The 17,007-nt window shown below is 47.9% G+C and overlaps 1 protein-coding gene across 6 annotated transcripts in view; it reads left to right on the forward strand.

The window, feature by feature from the left end:
- CRHR2 (corticotropin releasing hormone receptor 2) overlaps positions 1–17,007 on the forward strand; it is a 202,206-nt gene that overhangs the window by 52,035 nt on the left and 133,164 nt on the right. For 2 of the 6 annotated variants that reach the window (XM_081834465.1, XM_081834470.1), the window contains one exon: positions 6,108–6,227. In XM_081834465.1, the coding sequence (XP_081690591.1) occupies positions 6,108–6,227 (120 nt within the window). Of the gene's footprint in view, positions 1–5,594; positions 5,976–6,107; positions 6,232–17,007 lie in introns of those variants that run through there. The other 4 variants (XM_081834467.1, XM_081834466.1, XM_081834469.1 and 1 more) reach the window with 4 other exon arrangements.

Below are 17,007 nucleotides of genomic sequence, written 5' to 3' on the forward strand. Positions count from 1 at the left end.
CCTCGGACCTTGTGGGGGGCCAGACTATATTTCAGGGGGGGGGGGAATGAACTAATTCCTATGCCCCACAAATAACCCAGAGATGTATTTTAAATAAAAAGACACATTCTACTCATGTAAAAACACGCTGATTCCCGGACTATCCATGGGCCGAATTTAGAAGGCAATTGGGCCGGATCCGGCCCCCGGCCCTTAGTTTGCCTACCCATGATCTAGCAGGACTTAAGTTCAGAACATTCTTCACGGAACCCCTGCTGACATTTCAAATCCCAACGCTGGGTAATGCTGAGCCAAAATTACAAAGATGAACACCGGCTTAGCTACCCAAGGCATTTCGCTTCTTACAATACCCCACACCTTTCAGTGGGGTCTCCCTCGGGTTAACATGACCCGGAGGTGATGCCACTGCCAGCAGCCCCACATCAGGGATCTAATCCCATCAAAACGCTCTCATTATTCAAGCCGTTTAGCTAATTGAGCTCGTTGCAATATGTAGCCACGCACATGCATAGCGGGTGACATTGTGGGATTTCAGTGTGTGATAAAAGGTGCAAGGCTTAGTAATTGGAAAGACAGGACACTATCACTTAGCAACCAGCAGGTGCCTTGTAAACTCTCAGGCGAGTCTCTGTCCCATGGCATAATTGTGTAACGCGACCAAGAATATGGCTCCCAGATTTTTTCAATGAATTCGGGACACTTTTTGGGGGGGAAGCTGAGTAGCAACAGGGAGTCAGTAGTGGGGATGGTGAGGCAAAAGGCCCTGGGCCCAAGCACACATGCATATTGTATAAAGGTGCAAAGCCCTTCTTTTGTACCCTGTGAAACATAAATGCACAGAGTTTTTAAAAAACTGAGCAATAGTGCCTGCCCATGGCTCCTGAGCCTCCCCCGATCTGTCAAAACAAAGGGGGAAGGGGCAGGAGATTGAGGGAGGCTCAGGAGCCATGGACAGGCAGTGTGCCATTGCCCAGTTTTTAAAAAATTCTGCGCATTTCACAGGGTGCGAAAGAAGGGCTTTGCACCTTTATACAATATGCATGTCTTACAACCCTAAATGGCTTTGGCCCAGTATACCTGAAGAAGCATCTCCACCCCCATCGTTCTGCCTGGACACTGAGCTCCATCTCCGAGGACTTTCCGGCAGTTCCCTCACTGCGAGAAGTGAGGTTACAGGGAAGCAGGCAGAGGGCCTTCTCAGTGGTGGCACCTGCCCTGTGGAACGCCCTCCCATCAGATGTCAAGGGGATAAGGAACTATGCAACCTTTAGAAGACAAATGAAGGCAGCCGTGTATCGGGAAGTGTTTGATGTTTGATGTCTTACTGTGTTTTAATTTGTTGGGAGCCACCCAGAGTGGCTGGGGAAACCCAGTCAGATGGGTGGCATATAGATAAGTTGTTGTTGTTACGATACGATACAATAATCTTTATTGTCATTGTCCCATACAGAACAGCGAAACTGAAAAAAAATCTACACCAGACATTCAAAAACCAACAAGCCTGCTATCCCAACTATCCCAGCCTGGTTAGCCCCCTAAAAACTCTGATACCCCTTCTTTCGCACCCTTGCCCGGCAGAGAAACCACGTGCCTTGTGCCCCTCCTGGGCAACGGCTGCCCACCCGCAACTCCCGAGCCTCCCCCATCAGTCAAAACAAAGGGGGCAGGAGGTCTGTACCACCGGACGTCCCCGGTTCCCCGTCAGCAGTGGCGGCGGCAGTGGCAGTCAGCAGCCTGGAGCCAGCCAGAGCCGACTGCACTACCAGGCTGGCTCCGGGCTGCTGAGGCTGCTGCTGCCACGTTTCCCGGGGACAGATTTGCAAATCTGGGCACATTCAGGGGATGGAATTTGTCCGGGGACAGATTTGCAAATCCGGGGACTGTCCCTGGGAACCGGGGACGTCTGGTAACCCTAACCAAGCAGCCCTTGTGTGCTCCTCTGTTGATAACAAGAGGAAGTGAGGCCCGTGATCAGACTTTTGTAGTGCAGGGCATTGTCACGCAGGGAACAGTGCTGTCAATATCTTTGAATTCCTTGCTTCAGAGATAGGGGAGGCCTGTGCCATTTCGCCATCTGAGGTGAAGCAGGAATGTGCTGCTCCCTGCCCCCCCCCATTGCCAGAATGCCCCCCCCCCCACCCTCACTTAACTCCAGAAGAGCCAGGACACTCCTCAATACATTGCTGCTTGTCTTCTCCACCCTAGGACAGGGAGACGAGCAGCAATGCTGGGTTCAAGGTGCTTCTCAATTCTTATTCACCTGTCATCATGGGCGGAGGAATGGGGTGTGTGGTGGGTGCGGGCCACTCCGAGTGTCACTGCTGAGGGGGTGACAAAATGCCGGGTGGCACTCACCATGGGGCCTGCAGCACACTCAAGCCACGTGTCTTTCCTGGCTTGGACACGCACAGGCTCCGTGCTGCCCAAACAGGCCGCGCACTTCCTCCCCCCCCCCCCAGCTGTAGGGCTGCTGAGTGGGAGGAGGCAGGCAGACTCTGGAGGCCCAGCGGTGCGCCCCGCTCCTATGGGTGGCTCCCCGCGCCCCTGGGCACACCGCCCCAGGCACCTGAGCGGTTTCCTCTGCCGTTGCCTGTCATGGGCTGGTTGGATATAGAGGAATGGTGGGAGGAACTGTGGGATATGAAACACAAGAGCAGTCAAGTACAGCATTCCTAGAGTGAACATGTTTACACATGGGGAGGAATGTTTGTCCAGCCAGCAAGTAAACTTCCTGTTTCCTTCTGGGCTGGGACAGACTTCCTCTGCATGTGACTAGAGGTGGGTGTGGTCTCACCTGTGCAGGTAACGACAAAAGCACAGGGCAGGGCAGCCATCTCTTTCTCTGTGACTACTTTCATCGAAGAAGCAACATCTGCTTAGCCAAAGATGCTCTCTTGGCCTCCATCCAAGAGAGGAGAAAGGGACTGTCTCCTTATTAAATAGTTTCCAGGTGTATCTTACTTTTCTAAGATAAGTCTGCCTTCTGGGATCCGACTGTGAACAGAATGTGAGTGAGTAAACTCTTTTTATACTTTTATAGAAGACTGTGTCATGTCTTATCTTTTATGAGGGAATAAGGGGAAAATACCAGAACAGTTATTATAGAGGCTTTAGTGAGCCTGAGCAAATGCATCCGCTGCAAGTTTAAAAAGGGGAATGTTACTCTGCTAAATTGTGAACTTGTTAACACAAGTTGGAAAGCCTATAATCAAACAGTAGATCCTCTCTTGCATCCCTGAACATTCCCACAGGAACCAGCTGGGAAACCTTCAAGGGAAGAAGGCTCAGAGCCAAGGAAGTGGTGGTGGGATGATGATGATGAGGGGTCAGAGGAAGAGACTGGAAAGAGGAGGTGTCAGAACCTGAAGAGTTTACAGGGTTTAGTGAGCAGGGAGAGGCTGTGGCAGAAAGCAGTCTAGAATTAGAGGCAGAAGCTGAAGCAGGAGAGAAGGGAGACCAAGAGGCAGAGATGAGTCAGGCTGGTGAAGAAGCAAGGGGGTCTCTCCCTCCTGCTGTGACAAGCTCCCCTCCCCTTGGTTTCCCAGGACCAGGAGAGGCATGAAGCATGAGGAGCAAAGACAGATACACAGACAGAGTCTCTGATTGCTTGGGGGGAAAACCTGGAGAGGAGGAGAGATATCTGGCTGTGGGGAGGTAGGAATCTTTAGTCCCAGCAACTGCTTCATTGGGGCAAGACCTGAGTTGCTGTGCTCATTAGACCTGACACTCCTGTGTGGATCCTGTTTTGTTAATGAGAAGTTAACTCAAGCTTTCTTTCTGTAATTTACTTCCGGCTCCCTCCTGTCCCCAGGAAGGGTGGGAAGATGAGAGGCCATGCACCCTCTCTCAAGCCACACCCCTTCTCTGCAGGCCACGCCCCTCCCTTGCCCTGCTTTGCACCCTCACGGAATGCTTTTGTGCAAATGAAATGGGCACGCCTGCAGCTCTGACCATGCTTTTCTGTTTGCCTGGATGGAGAGACCAGTGTATAGAGACGAGCCTATTGTACAAAAGTTACATTTACATTGGTTGCTTTGCCTCAGGGCCCACTTGCATGCGGCCCCTGAAAAGTTGCCCAGAAAGCAGTGTGGCCCTTGGAGTTAGAAGACACCCTTCACACACACACTTCAGGCTTTTCACAACCTCCCTGTGTTCCACATCCTTCCTGAATTATAGGGAAAACACAGAGTATGGAGGCCCTGAAATGTGGGTGTGTGGCCTACATTAATCACAGCTCTCCTGGATTTCAGCACGATCAGATGTTTGCCAGAGGGAAGCCGGCACATTCAGTGCTGGGGGAAGGCAATGAGCCCCTTAGAACATTGGAATGCAGGAAGCTGCTTTCTACAGAGTCAGACCCTAGATTTCTCTAGCTCAGGATTGCCTAGTACAGTGGTACTTCTGGTTACAGACGCTTCAGGTTACAGATGCTTCAGGTTACAGACTCTGCTAACCCAGAAATAGTACCTCGGGTTAAGAACTTTGTTTCAGGATGAGAACAGAAATAGTGCAGTGGCGGCGCAGCGGCAGTGGGAGGCCCCATTAGCTAAAGTGGTACCTCAGGTTAAGAACGGACCTCCAGAATGAATTAAGTTCCTAACCCTAGGTACCACTGTATTTATTTACTGCATTCATGTCCCATCTATGCCTCCTAGGCTCTCAAAGTGGCACACATGGTTCTCCCCATCCCAGTTGTTTATTTAGCATCAAGATTTGTTTATTTTTAAAGGCAGGGAATTATGCACACCAAAAATACGTAAATAATGCAGAAACAATACAGATGCACAAATTGCTCCGTTCGTGTTGTTCCATAAGGTATAATTAATTATGATTGCATTTATTTCCTGCCTTTCCCCCCAAGGAGCTCAGGCTAGCATGCGTGGTTCTGCCCCAACTCATTTAATCCCCACAACAGGCAGAGAGGCAGGCACTGGCCCAAGGGCACTCAGCCAGCTTCGTGCTTGAGTGGGGATTTGAACCCTGGTCTCCCAGACCCTAGTCTGATGCCCTAACCACTACACCACACTGCTGCATCGGGATTGAACCCGATGGCTTCTGCATGCGAAGCAGATGCTCCACCCCCCAGTAAGCTACATCGCTTGCCCTCTGGTTGTTGCCTTTCCCTTCTACAGCTTCGGGAGAAGAGATCTCCTGAGCCTTGCAACACCCAGCAAACCCTGAAAACGGATTTCCCTCAGATCAGCTCGAATTCTGCCGTAAGCTGCCGGCCTGTTTTTCCCTCCCCGTGCTTGCAATCTGCCTGGGGAGAAGAGCGTCCCGGGGCATGTGCAGAGTGATTTATCCTTTGCCACTGAGAGATGCTGCCCACCAAAGTTCCTGATTTGCAGCAGTTTGACGGGGGCGGGGTGGGGGGGGAGGAACCGATGCTCCTGGACACCCTCCCCTGGCAGGGAAGAGTCGGTTCGGTTTCGGATACACGAGGGGAGGTCGGACCCGTCTTGCGCTACGCCTTGAAACCGCTTCTCCCCGATTTCGCAGGAAATGTTTGTCGCTTAAGGGATAATCAAGGCGAGAGAGAGAGAGAGAGAGAGAGAGAGAGAGAGAGAGAGAGAGAGAGAGAGAGAGAGAATGTCAGCAGGAGGGAGGCGCAGGAGAGAGCAGAAAGACCCCCACTGAGAAACCGGCTGTGATTTTATTGGCTCCTGAGCTGCTGTTTAAAGCAGGAGCGCTTGGGAAGATCTCTCTGTGTTGGGTCCACCCACCCTCCAAAAGACAGAAGCAGGGAGGAAGGGAGAGAGAATGTAGCCAGTAGGCTTTGCTTCACTGGCAAAGGGGGAAGAGGCAAAAGAAAACCACGGGAGAAAGGAACCTGGAACAGCAGCCCAGCTTGTTCCTCCTCCTCCTCCTCTTCCAGAACGGGACCACCATGAACGAGACGATCGTCCTCCAGTACTTCATCGAGGAGCTGGATGCGAACTGCAGTCTCCTCGATTTGTTGCAGGATGGATTTGATGGTAGGGGAGCGCGAAGAGGGCTGGGAAGAGTCTCTCGAGGGGTTCTCGGTGTGAGGGTCCCGGCGCGGGGCGCCCGGGCGCCCGGAGCGCGGATGGTTTCAGTCACTCCCTTTTCTCTCTTTTAACTTGAAGGTCCCTACTGCAACGCCACCACCGATCAGATCGGGACATGCTGGCCCAAGACCAGCGCCGGGGAGCTGGTGGAGAGACCTTGCCCCGAGTTTCTCAACGGAGTCAAGTACAACACCACGAGTAAGTGCCGATCGAACTCTCTCTCTCTCTCTCTCTCTCTCTCTCTCTCTCTCTCTCTCTCTCTGCCTTCGCTTTTCTTGGAGGATGAATTCTGGGCTTTTGGGGTGAAGGTGGGAATGGGTCTTGGTGGAAGCTCAGTGGCAGAATGCAAGATAGATAGATAGATAGATAGATGATAGATAGATAGATAGATAGATAGATAGATAGATAGATAGATAGAGATAGATGATAGATAGATAGATAGATAGATAGATAGATAGATAGATAGATAGATAGATATAGATATTATAGTCAATATTGCTGGCTCGTTTATCTCTTGCCTGTTACGCGTGTCTCAAGGCAGGCAAACCACAATAACAGGTAAAAATAGTTTTAAGAACAGTACTGAAGACAAGTTTTAAAATAAGGAGAAATGAACGTCTCAATGGGTGTATTCCCCCCCCCCCCCGTTTTCTCCTTAAGTGTTTTCCTGGAAAATGAGGAGTTTCGTTCCAGAAGAGGACAGATGCAAAATTGCGTTCCCATGTTAAGTTTGGTTTGCTAAGAGTTCATTGACTTATTTCAGTTTTTCCCCGTGGGGAGAAGCGGAAGCTGGGTGCTTTCAAACGGTGCAGTAAAATAATTAAGAAGTAAGACGAGCCACTGGGTGTGTTGTCATGTGGAATCCTTTCTTTCTTGGGGGGGGGGGTGCATTATATCAATTTTAGGAAGTATCTAAGGTCGGCTGTAGTCACTTGGGAATATTCGAGTGTGTTTTGCACACTCCCTTTCCCCAGGTTATCTTGATCTAGTGGTGAAGTTGGGCAAATGTCTTGGCGTCTGCAGGTAGATGCAAATTCCTGGTTGCTACTGGGAATAAAACGCCTTCCCTGATCCGAAGCAAATCAAGCGTGCAGATGGGGAACGATGCGGTTCAGTATGCATGCGGCTCTGCTTGCTCTGGGCAAGAGTAGAGCCCTCTCTGCTCCTAAGTTTTGACCGTTCAGTGCTCCAGGTCTGCCTGAAAATCGCATAACCCAGATTTCAGCTCCTAGAAGTCGGTCAACCAGCGACAATCAGCCCCAAGCACTTTATATAAGAGTATATATCATGTGAGTGTTGATCATCACAGACAAATGTGAAAATTTTGACACAGGCTGTTGACACAGTCACTTGAATGTGGCCGTATTTGACTGTGTGATTGTGCTTGAATAGCAGGGAAATGGGTTTTTGAATTTGACAGAATTCTTCCAGAATCAGCAATAGTCACTTCTCAATGTCAGCATTTGGAGATGTATCTTGATCTAGCAGTGAAACTGGGCAAGTAATTGGGCAGGGTTTGGGATTCAGAGGAGATAGTGTTGTTTGGGGGAGAGACATTTCGTTGATACCAGGACACAAAATCATCTTTGAGTGGAGATCTGTAAGATCTGTAATCATTATGTTCAAAATTTTGACACAGGCTGTTGACACAGTCACTTGAATGTGGCTGTATTTGACTGTGTGATTGTGCTTGAATAGCAGGGAAATGGGTTTTTGAATTTGACAGAATTCTTCCAGAATCAGCAATAGTCACTTCTCAATGTCAGCATTTGGAGATGTATCTTGATCTAGTAGTGAAACTGGGCAAGTAATTGGGCAGGGTTTGGGATTCAGAGGAGATAGTGTTGTTTGGGGGAGAGACATTTCGTTGATACCAGGACACAAAATCATCTTTGAGTGGAGATCTGTAAGATCTGTAATCATTATGTTCAACCCACTGATTGCTTTGCAAAATATCTGAGGGACAATATAATCAGGGAATTTCCCATGCTTTTACCAGAGCACCCTGGCACCCAATCAGCACTTAACTGAATCAAAACGTGTCCAGGCATCCTAGCCCTCTCCAGAGACCAAAAAGTCTTTCCTGCTAATTCTGGACCATCTCCTGTTCTGGATTGCTTTACATTGTGAGGAGTAGGCCCCAGATCTGGCAACGAATGATGGGGTGTGTCTCAGGTGTGGCTCAAATTAAGAGCTGCTAGCAATGGCAAGTGTGGGGAATCTGTGGTTATCTCATGTGAAGTAGGAGCTACCTGTGCCAAACCTGTGATTTCCCCAAGAGATGCTTATATGCATTGTGAGTAGACAGCAGGAACCCAGAGCTCTGAACCAATGTGCCAGACACCTGGAAACTATCACAGGACAAGTTTATCTTACTGTATCAGCCACTTCGAAAAGATGACCTGTTTGTAGAATGTTGCCTGGAGTCATGGAAGGGACGCAGGTGGCGCTGCAGTCTAAACCACTGAGCCTCTTGGGTTTGCCGATCAGAAGGTCAGTGGTTTGAATCCCCGTGACAGGGTGAGCTCCCGTTGCTCTGTCCCAGCTCCTGCCAACCTAGCAGTTCAAAAGCACACCAGTGAAAGTAGATAAATAAGTACCGCTGTAGTGGAAAGGTAAACGGTGTTTCTGTGCACTCTGGTTTCCGTCACGGTGTTCCGTTGCGCCAGAAGCGGTTTAGTCATGCTGGCCACATGACCTGGAAAGCTGTCTATGCAGAAATGCCAGCTCCCTCGGGCTAAAAGTGAGATGAGCGCTGCAACCCCATAGTCGCCTTTGACTGGACTTAACCCTCCAGGGGTCCTTTTTACCTTTTTACCTTTACCTGGAGATCCTGGAGCTGGAAGGAACCTCGGAGGTCAACCCCTCTAACCCCACCTGCTCATCACAGGTTCTGCAGTGGAAGATGCAACTGTGGAAGGAGTGAGGCACCCTTTGACCTACCCGTTGTGGCTGAACTACAGTTCCCCTCAGTCCCAGCAAGCATAAACAACAACCAGGGGTTGTGGGAGTTGTAGTTCAGCAACACCTGGAGGGCCAAAGGTCCCCCATACCTGAAGTTCAGCATCCCTGAGAGGTGGACATGCAGATTCTATCTCCAGTGGCAGAGAGCCTCTACCTGCTAAGGTAGCCTCTTCCACTGTCAAAAAGCTCTTATTGGTTAGGAAGTCTCCCACAATGTTTAGTCACAATCAGTGGTGATTCCTCCATTGCAGGTGGTTGGACTAGCTGACCTAAAGTGTCCCTAAAGGTAAAGGGACCCCTGACCATTAGGTCCAGTCGTGGCCGACTCTGGGGTTGCGGTGCTCATTTCACTTTATTAGCCGAGGGAGCCAGCGTACAGCTTCCGGGTCATGTGGCCAGCATGACTAAGCTGCTTCTGGCGAACCAGAGCAGTACACAGAAATGCTGTTTACCTTCCCGCCGGAGTGGTACCTATTTATCTACTTGCACTTTGACATGCTTTCGAACTGCTAGGTTGGCAGGAGCAGGGACCGAGCAATGGGAGCTCACCCCATCGCGGGGATTCGAACCGCCGACACTCTGATCGGCAAGCCCTTGGCTCTGTGGTTTAACCCACAGTGCCACCCGCTTCCCTACCAGCTCTAATAGCATGAATAGCTATCAGCCCCGGCTATCTGGAAATAGCTCTTGTGTCTGATTTAAATGTTTGATTCTAGCATCACTGTAGCACGGTGGTTAGGAGAGGGTGAAGCTGCAAACCAGAACGTCCTGTGTTCAAATCTCGCAGCTGTTGCAAACTCACCTGGTGGCCTTATATGAATGACTCCTCTGCCTCTCAGCACAGGGGTGTGCAGTTGTCATCCGATGTGCTGATGTTCTTTGAACTGGGCTTGCAGTGCCTTGATTTGATCTGATGACTTCGAATCTTTGGGAGCTGCAGGGAGTCCTTTTCACACAAACCAAGCATGACAAGGGATACCATAGCAAAGCATCCCAGTGTGTGGTCTACATTTCTAGAGCCATCTGAAAATTAATTAAAATTAATTAAAATTAAGTTTACCGAGATCACCGACTCTCATTTCCTCTCCTCCTCCTCTTTATTAATTTATTCATTGACTGATTGCAATGTCATTGATATTGTCTCAGTTGGGTATTACAGGAATGAGCCAGTTTGAGCTTCAGACTTTAGCAGTCTCTCTCCTCCTTTCTGCCGCAAAGAGGAGTTTCGAAGGATCTTCTTTCAGGTTTTAACTCAACCCAGTTTGTTGTTACATCCCAAGTGGGACCTGCAATTAGTTGAAATTTGCCATTGGCCAAAACCAGGTTTAGATCCTGGCTTATTTCAATAGAACCATGGTTTGAACAGACCATGGTTCGTCCTGGTGTAGCAAGAGAATGTGGTTAGTTTACACCAGGAAGCTTCCAATCTCTTCTCTGTTGCCAGGGAAGAAGAGGCGGTTGAGCCCATCACTCATGAGCTGTCATTGCTGAAATGCTAAATTATGGTTTTGTGTTATGTCTTGACCAGGTCCAAATGTCTATCTCTGCGTATGTGTTGCTGGTTGCAATATGTCATTTCCAGTGCCTTAGTTACTAATAAACAGAGGAACAGGGGAATGTTCATGCCATTATTGTCTCTGTACTGAAAAAATCAAGGACACCTAAATACTCAAACAGCAGCATCACTGCAAAAAGCGAAGGCAGTTTCACAACAAACCATAAACTGTGTTGTGTGGTTTTCTCTAATGACTGGGATAGCTGCAGAGCTGGCAGAGGATGAGACTCTTAATCTCAGGATTGTGGGTTCAAGCCCCCCCCCAAAAAAAAGATTCCTGCATTGCAGGGGGTTAGACTAGATGACTCCACAATTCTGTGATTCTAAGAAGTTTTGGAGTATAGCTCGCAGCCAGATGGGGGTGTAGTTTGAAAATTCTGGAGTGAACCAGGTTGGGGGACACTGGTTTGGTGAACTGCAAAAAACGACTGCCTTGCTGGATCAGATTCATCAGGCCCAGCATCCTGCTTTTTCAGGAATAGTTTAGGACAGATGTCTTCAGGAAGCTTCCCAGCAGCAGTCCCCCCCTGTTTTGTCATGTTCATTGTCTGGTATTCAGTAGCACACATCTCTAAACATGTTGCTTGCACTTAGCTGTCACTGATGATTGCTGTTGATACGCTCCTTCTTGACTCATCCATTTCAAACGTGATCTAAGTCTCACTCCTCAAGGAGGCAGTGATGGACACCAGCTTGGGCGGTTTTAAAAGAGGACCGGACAAATTCATAAGTGGAGGAGAGGGCTTTCAGTAGCTACTACCAAACCAAAGAGTTTATTGCATCCACCAAAGGCCGTAACCATTCCAGCCACTGCAATTTGCCAGGCTGCAGATCACACCATACAGTAATTACATAAAACAAGGCACCAATGATGTGAAGAAAGAGTCAGAATTCATAAATATCACTTGCTAGCTCAATCCTATGTAACTTAACCCATGTTCAAGCTCCGAATCTCCTGCGCAACTTATTGCAATACCATCTAGCTCTCGCTTTCTGATCATATATATATATATATATATATATATATATATACACATACACACACACACACACACACACACACATACACACACACACACATGCTTTTCAGGTTTATACATTTCACTGATTTTACAATCATTTTAGCATTTCAAAACTTGACATGCTTCCCCCTCTTTCTGCAGTTCCTTAAATTTATTTTTAATATCTTCTGCATATCCAAATTAACTTAATTTGCTCATTTATTAATCTACTTTAAATATATACAGTGGTACCTCAGGTTACATATGCTTCAGGTTACAGACACTTCAGGTTACAGGCGCTTCAGGTTACACACTCCGCTAACCCAGAAATAGTGCTTCAGGTTAAGAACTTTGCTTCAGGATGAGAACAGAAATCGTGCTCCACCGGCGCGGCGGCAGCGGGAGGCCCCATTAGCTAAAGTGGTGCTTCAGATTAAGAACAGTTTCAGGTTAAGAATGGACCTCGGGAACGAATTAAGTACTTAACCCGAGGTACCACTGTAGTCTTATGAAACTGCAGGTTATTACAATAATCCTGCCAATGTCCTCATCTGTTGACAATTTATCTGTAAATATTCAACAAACCATTTCCATTCTTTTATAAAAAGTTTGTTATATTAATTACATATTCTTCCAGTAAGTTTTGCCATTTCTGCGTATTCCGTAAGTTTTTGTATCCATTCTTCCTTTGCTGGGACTTTTGCTTCTTTACATTTTGGGGTGAGCAACATTCTTGCCGCTTTCTAATCTTTTTTGCAGCCAAAGCATAATGTGCCTCTCTATTTATCACAAAACTCTTAGCGTCTCTCTCTTTCTCTCTCTCTCTCTCTCTCTCTCTCACACACACACACACACACACACACACAGAGAGAGAGAGAGTGCCAGATTTACATATAAGCTAAACAAGCTATAGCTTAGGGCCCCACTCTCTTGGGGGCCCTCAAAAAATTTAAAGGAAAACAACTGGATGTACATTTCCAAAATATAAGATAAGTTCAACAATTACTTTGATAAAATACGTATTTTGTTACGTGCAAATTGCTTTAGATACCTATTAATTACCACATAGCATATACAGTGGTACCTCGGGTTACAGACGCTTCAGGTTACAGATGCTTCAGGTTACAGACTCTGCTAACCCAGAAATAGCACCTTGGGTTAAGAACTTTGCTTCAGGATGAAAACAGAAATTGTGCAGCGGTGGCGCAGCCGCAGCGGGAGGCCCCCTTAGCTAAAGTGGTACCTCAGGTTAAGAACAGTTTCAGGTTAAGAACAGACCTGCAGAACAAATTAAGTTCTTAATCCGAGGTACCACTGAATTCAACACAAAAAAGCGACAATTTGTGGTTGACCAAGGACAGCTGGGCATATAAAGGGCCCCATTGACTTCAGTAGCTTAGGACATCATCAAATCTAAATCCGGCTCTGCTCTCTCTTTCTTTCTCTCTCTCTCTCCCCCCACACAAACGAACAATTTCTGCCATACTAAGCCTGCTTCCTGGGGTCAGCAAAGGTATTAGCAATCGATCTCTTAGATCCCAATATAAAGGGCAGATCAGTGAGTAGCGTATGTTGTCTTCCACCTGAGCTATAGCCACATATGCAGAGCCTGTCATAATATGGAACCCTATTGCAGTGGCCACCCAAAACTGCTTTGGGCATCACATGGAAACTGAGCTCCGTGAAAGCATTTCTTAATGTACCAGACACAGGTATGGTCAAGTAGCATGCTCTGTGATGCTCTGTTTTCAGAAATGGGAACCATGGCGAGAAGCTAGGATTCCTAATTGAATGCAAAGCTCTTCTGGATTCTACCGAGATGAGCCAATTCCGAAGTTGTACATGGTCAGAAGAGAATTCAATTCTGCATAGTACAGTGGTACCTCGGGTTAAGAACTTAATTCGTTCCGGAGGTCCGTTCTTAACCTGAAACTGTTCTTAACCTGAGGTACCACTTTAGCTAAGGGGGCCTCCCACTGCCGCCGCACCGCCACCGCACAATTTCTGTTCTCAACCTGAAGCAAAGTTCTTATACCTGAGGTACTATTTCTGGGTTAGCGGAGTCTGTAACCTGAAGCATATGTAACTTGAAGCATCTGTAACCCGAGGTACCACTGTAATAACTCTCTATAAGGTACAACATATAGACTTTCCAGTGTTGTGAATTACATTGCGAACCACCCTTTGTGCTGCGAACCATCCTTAGATCTACGACGGAAGGGAAGTATACAAGTAAAATAAATTAATAATAATAATAATAATAATAATAATAATAATGTAGGTTATTACCCCATTCCATATAGCACAAAGGAGGAAAATGTTCAGGGGGCTGAATTGATGGAATTTAGCTGGGTGCAATCAGCTCTTACCTTAAGTGTTGGCCACCTCAGTTCTGTGCAGAAGAAGGGAGACTACCAGCCTCTTTTCTGCCCCCACAATGCCAGAAACCACGAGAGGGGAGAGTGGCTCCTGTGTTCGAATCCTGCTTGCAGGTTTCCCAGTAGAGTCATATGGCTGACCCCTATGAGAATGGAGATGGAGGACTAGAGAGGCCATTGGTCTCATCCAGCAGCCAGGCTCTCCTTCTGTTCTTAAATGTTCTCCCTCACCGAACTTTCAGATCTTGACACATCGCTTTGGCTCAACTCTTAACTGCAAGAGATGGAGACAAATTGCTTTTGGGTCATTCTCTCAATTATTCTTTACCGTACGACATCCTTAAGCGTGCAGCATGGGGTTCTGCGCTCTTAAGTAAATGGTGATTCATAAAAGAAAATGGGAGCTGTGATTTTATGTAGTCTCCCTCTCTGTTAACGAATGGAACAAACGAGGAGGGAGGTGAAACAAAAACCCACCCCGGTTACTGAAAGATATAATTGTCTCACATCAGAAATAATTTCAGATATATGTGACTGAGGAGCCAGGAGGAAGACGATGGGACAGCCATTATGTGGCTGTCCTGTAATTACGGAGAAATTTGTGGTTCCAAATGAACCTTTTAACCTGGCTTATTATATGCCAGGTAGGTAAATGTAATATTTGAGGAACACTGGAAACTTCCCTGTCTGTCTGTCTGTCTCCCTCCCCTCTCTTTCTCCTAGCCTAGATTCCCACAGCTTGCCAAGGAAACATAGGTATTTAAAAAAAAAACATGGAGCATCATAATGAGAAGAAACAGTTTGGAAATTATTATGGGCAGTAGTAACACTAGTAGCAGTGTAGTTGCTATTTATACAGTGGTACCTCGGGTTACATACGCTTCAGGTTACATAAGCTTCAGGTTACACACTCCGCTAACCCAGAAATAGTGCTTCAGGTTAAGAACTTTGCTTCAGCATAAGAACAGAAATCGGGCTTCGGCAGCGCAGCAGCAGTGGGAGGCCCCATTAGCTAAAGTGGTGGTTCAGGTTAAGAACAGTTTCAGGTTAAGAACAGACCTCCGGAACGAATTAAGTACTTAACCCGAGGTACCACTGTATAACAAATAGCAGTGTGTTGGTGTTCAGAGTTGTTAAGAGTTCCAGCCAGCCAGGCAGCTCTGCCCTATTCCAGGATGCACCATTCCCATAAAAGATCACATGCAAATTTTATACAAATTGTGCGCTCTCTCTCGTGCGCGCGCTCTCTCTCTCTCTCTCTCTCTCTCGTACTCTCCTTTGGAGATGCATAACTGCCTACTAGGGAAGGTCCTAGGAAGAGCTGACTTCCAAATTCTGGCTGCAGGCACCAAGAAGACAATGCCCTATATCCTAGCCAAATGCCCAATTGAGAAACAGTTGAGGGAGGTGGGTGTGCTTAGCCCAGAGGAGGGGCATCTGAAGGTACCATGATACCTTCACGTCTAAAAGGCTGTCCCATGGAAGATGGAGCAAACTGGTTTCCTGCTGCTCCATGGGTAGGACCTGAACCAACAGATTCAAGTGTTAAGAAAAAGGCAGTTTCAGCTACTGAACTTTCTGTTGGTAGGTGGAACAGACTCCCTTGGAAAGTAGTGGACCCTCCTTCATCAGAGGTTTCTAAGCAGAGGTTAGAGGGCCAACTGTCTAGGGTTCTTTAACTCTGATTCCTGAAACCTTTGGGTTTCTTCCAACTCTACAATTCTGTGATTCCTCAGATATTGGGGAGGGAGTGAAAGGGGAACTGAGAGAAGGGCTGTATCAGAAGATCTTGGGAATGACAAAGCTTATCCTCACCTCCAGTTCAGTGACACAGCCCTGTAGTACCAACCACAGACATCTGCTCCCTGACTCTTGTCTGCGCTCATAAACTTCATGTCATGAATGAGCCAGCTCCCAGTGAAGGTTTGCAGCCAGCTCTCAGGGAAGGTTTATAGCCAGCTCCCAGTGAAGGTTTGCAGACAATTGAAGAAAGCAGCCAGGAACAGAGAGGGTTAACTGCCATGCCAGATGAGCATTGGCTAGTGCCGACACTCCCACCCCTTGGAATGCCTGTTGATAAGGGAATGGCTGAGAGTGGGTCAGAAGCCAGCCAACACTCTAAGGAAGTGCAAACTGGCACGAACAGAGGAGGAATCAGTTTGTCAGAATGGGAAGAGATTGGAGCTGATCCAATCCCTCCTAAGACTTGGCTGAGGGGAGGGCTGTTAGACTGGAAATAAAGCAAGAGGTGAAAGTGAGAAAGTTATATCTTCTGTAACCAGAAGTGGTCTTCAGAAGGGTCATCATGCTTGATGATGCCGGGAGGCTGTGTTGGAGCCATCCGGAGCTATTTTGACAAATCATCCTTTTTAATTAACTACGCTTACTGTGTCATCTGGGACACGGGTGGTGCTGTGGGTTAAACCAAAGAGCCTAGGACTTGCCGATCAGAAGGTCGGCGGTTCAAATCCCCGTGATGGGGTGAGCTCCCATTGCTCAGCCCCAGCTCCTGCCAACCTAGCAGTTCGAAAGCACGTCAAAGTGCAAGTAGATAAATAGGTACTGCTCCGGCGGGAAGGTTCACCAGAAGTGGCTTAGTCATGCTGGCCACATGACCCGGAAGCTGTACGCTGGCTCCCTCAGCCAATAAAACGAGATGAGTGTCGCAACCCCAGAGTCGGTCACGGCTGGACCTGATGGTTAGGGGTCCCTTTAGCCTTTACCTTTACTGTGTCATCAAGCTGGGAACTGGACTGCTGACACTTCATAGAGAATCACAGAGTTGGAAGGTACCTGTCAGGGAACTGCCATCAGTGACAGAGGTGGAGGGAAGGCTCCAGAGGGATGCCGGAGAGGGTCCCAGCAGGGAGAGAGGCAGCCCAGCTGCTGGGGAAGGAAATCAATGTAACACCAGGAGAGAAGGGGGGCAGATGGGGGAATCGGAGAAAAGGCTCCAGGACTCTTCACCGGAGACTAGTGGGGAGAGCACGGGTCCTCCGCTGCCCACACCCTCCCTGCGCAGAAGACTTCCGCGCAGGGAGAGTAGGAGGAGACTTGGCGTCAAAGAACTTTTTTGCTGG

Source organism: Podarcis erhardii (assembly GCF_964252035.2).
Source record: "Podarcis erhardii genome assembly, chromosome: 12".
NCBI classification, from domain to species: Eukaryota; Metazoa; Chordata; class Lepidosauria; order Squamata; family Lacertidae; genus Podarcis; species Podarcis erhardii.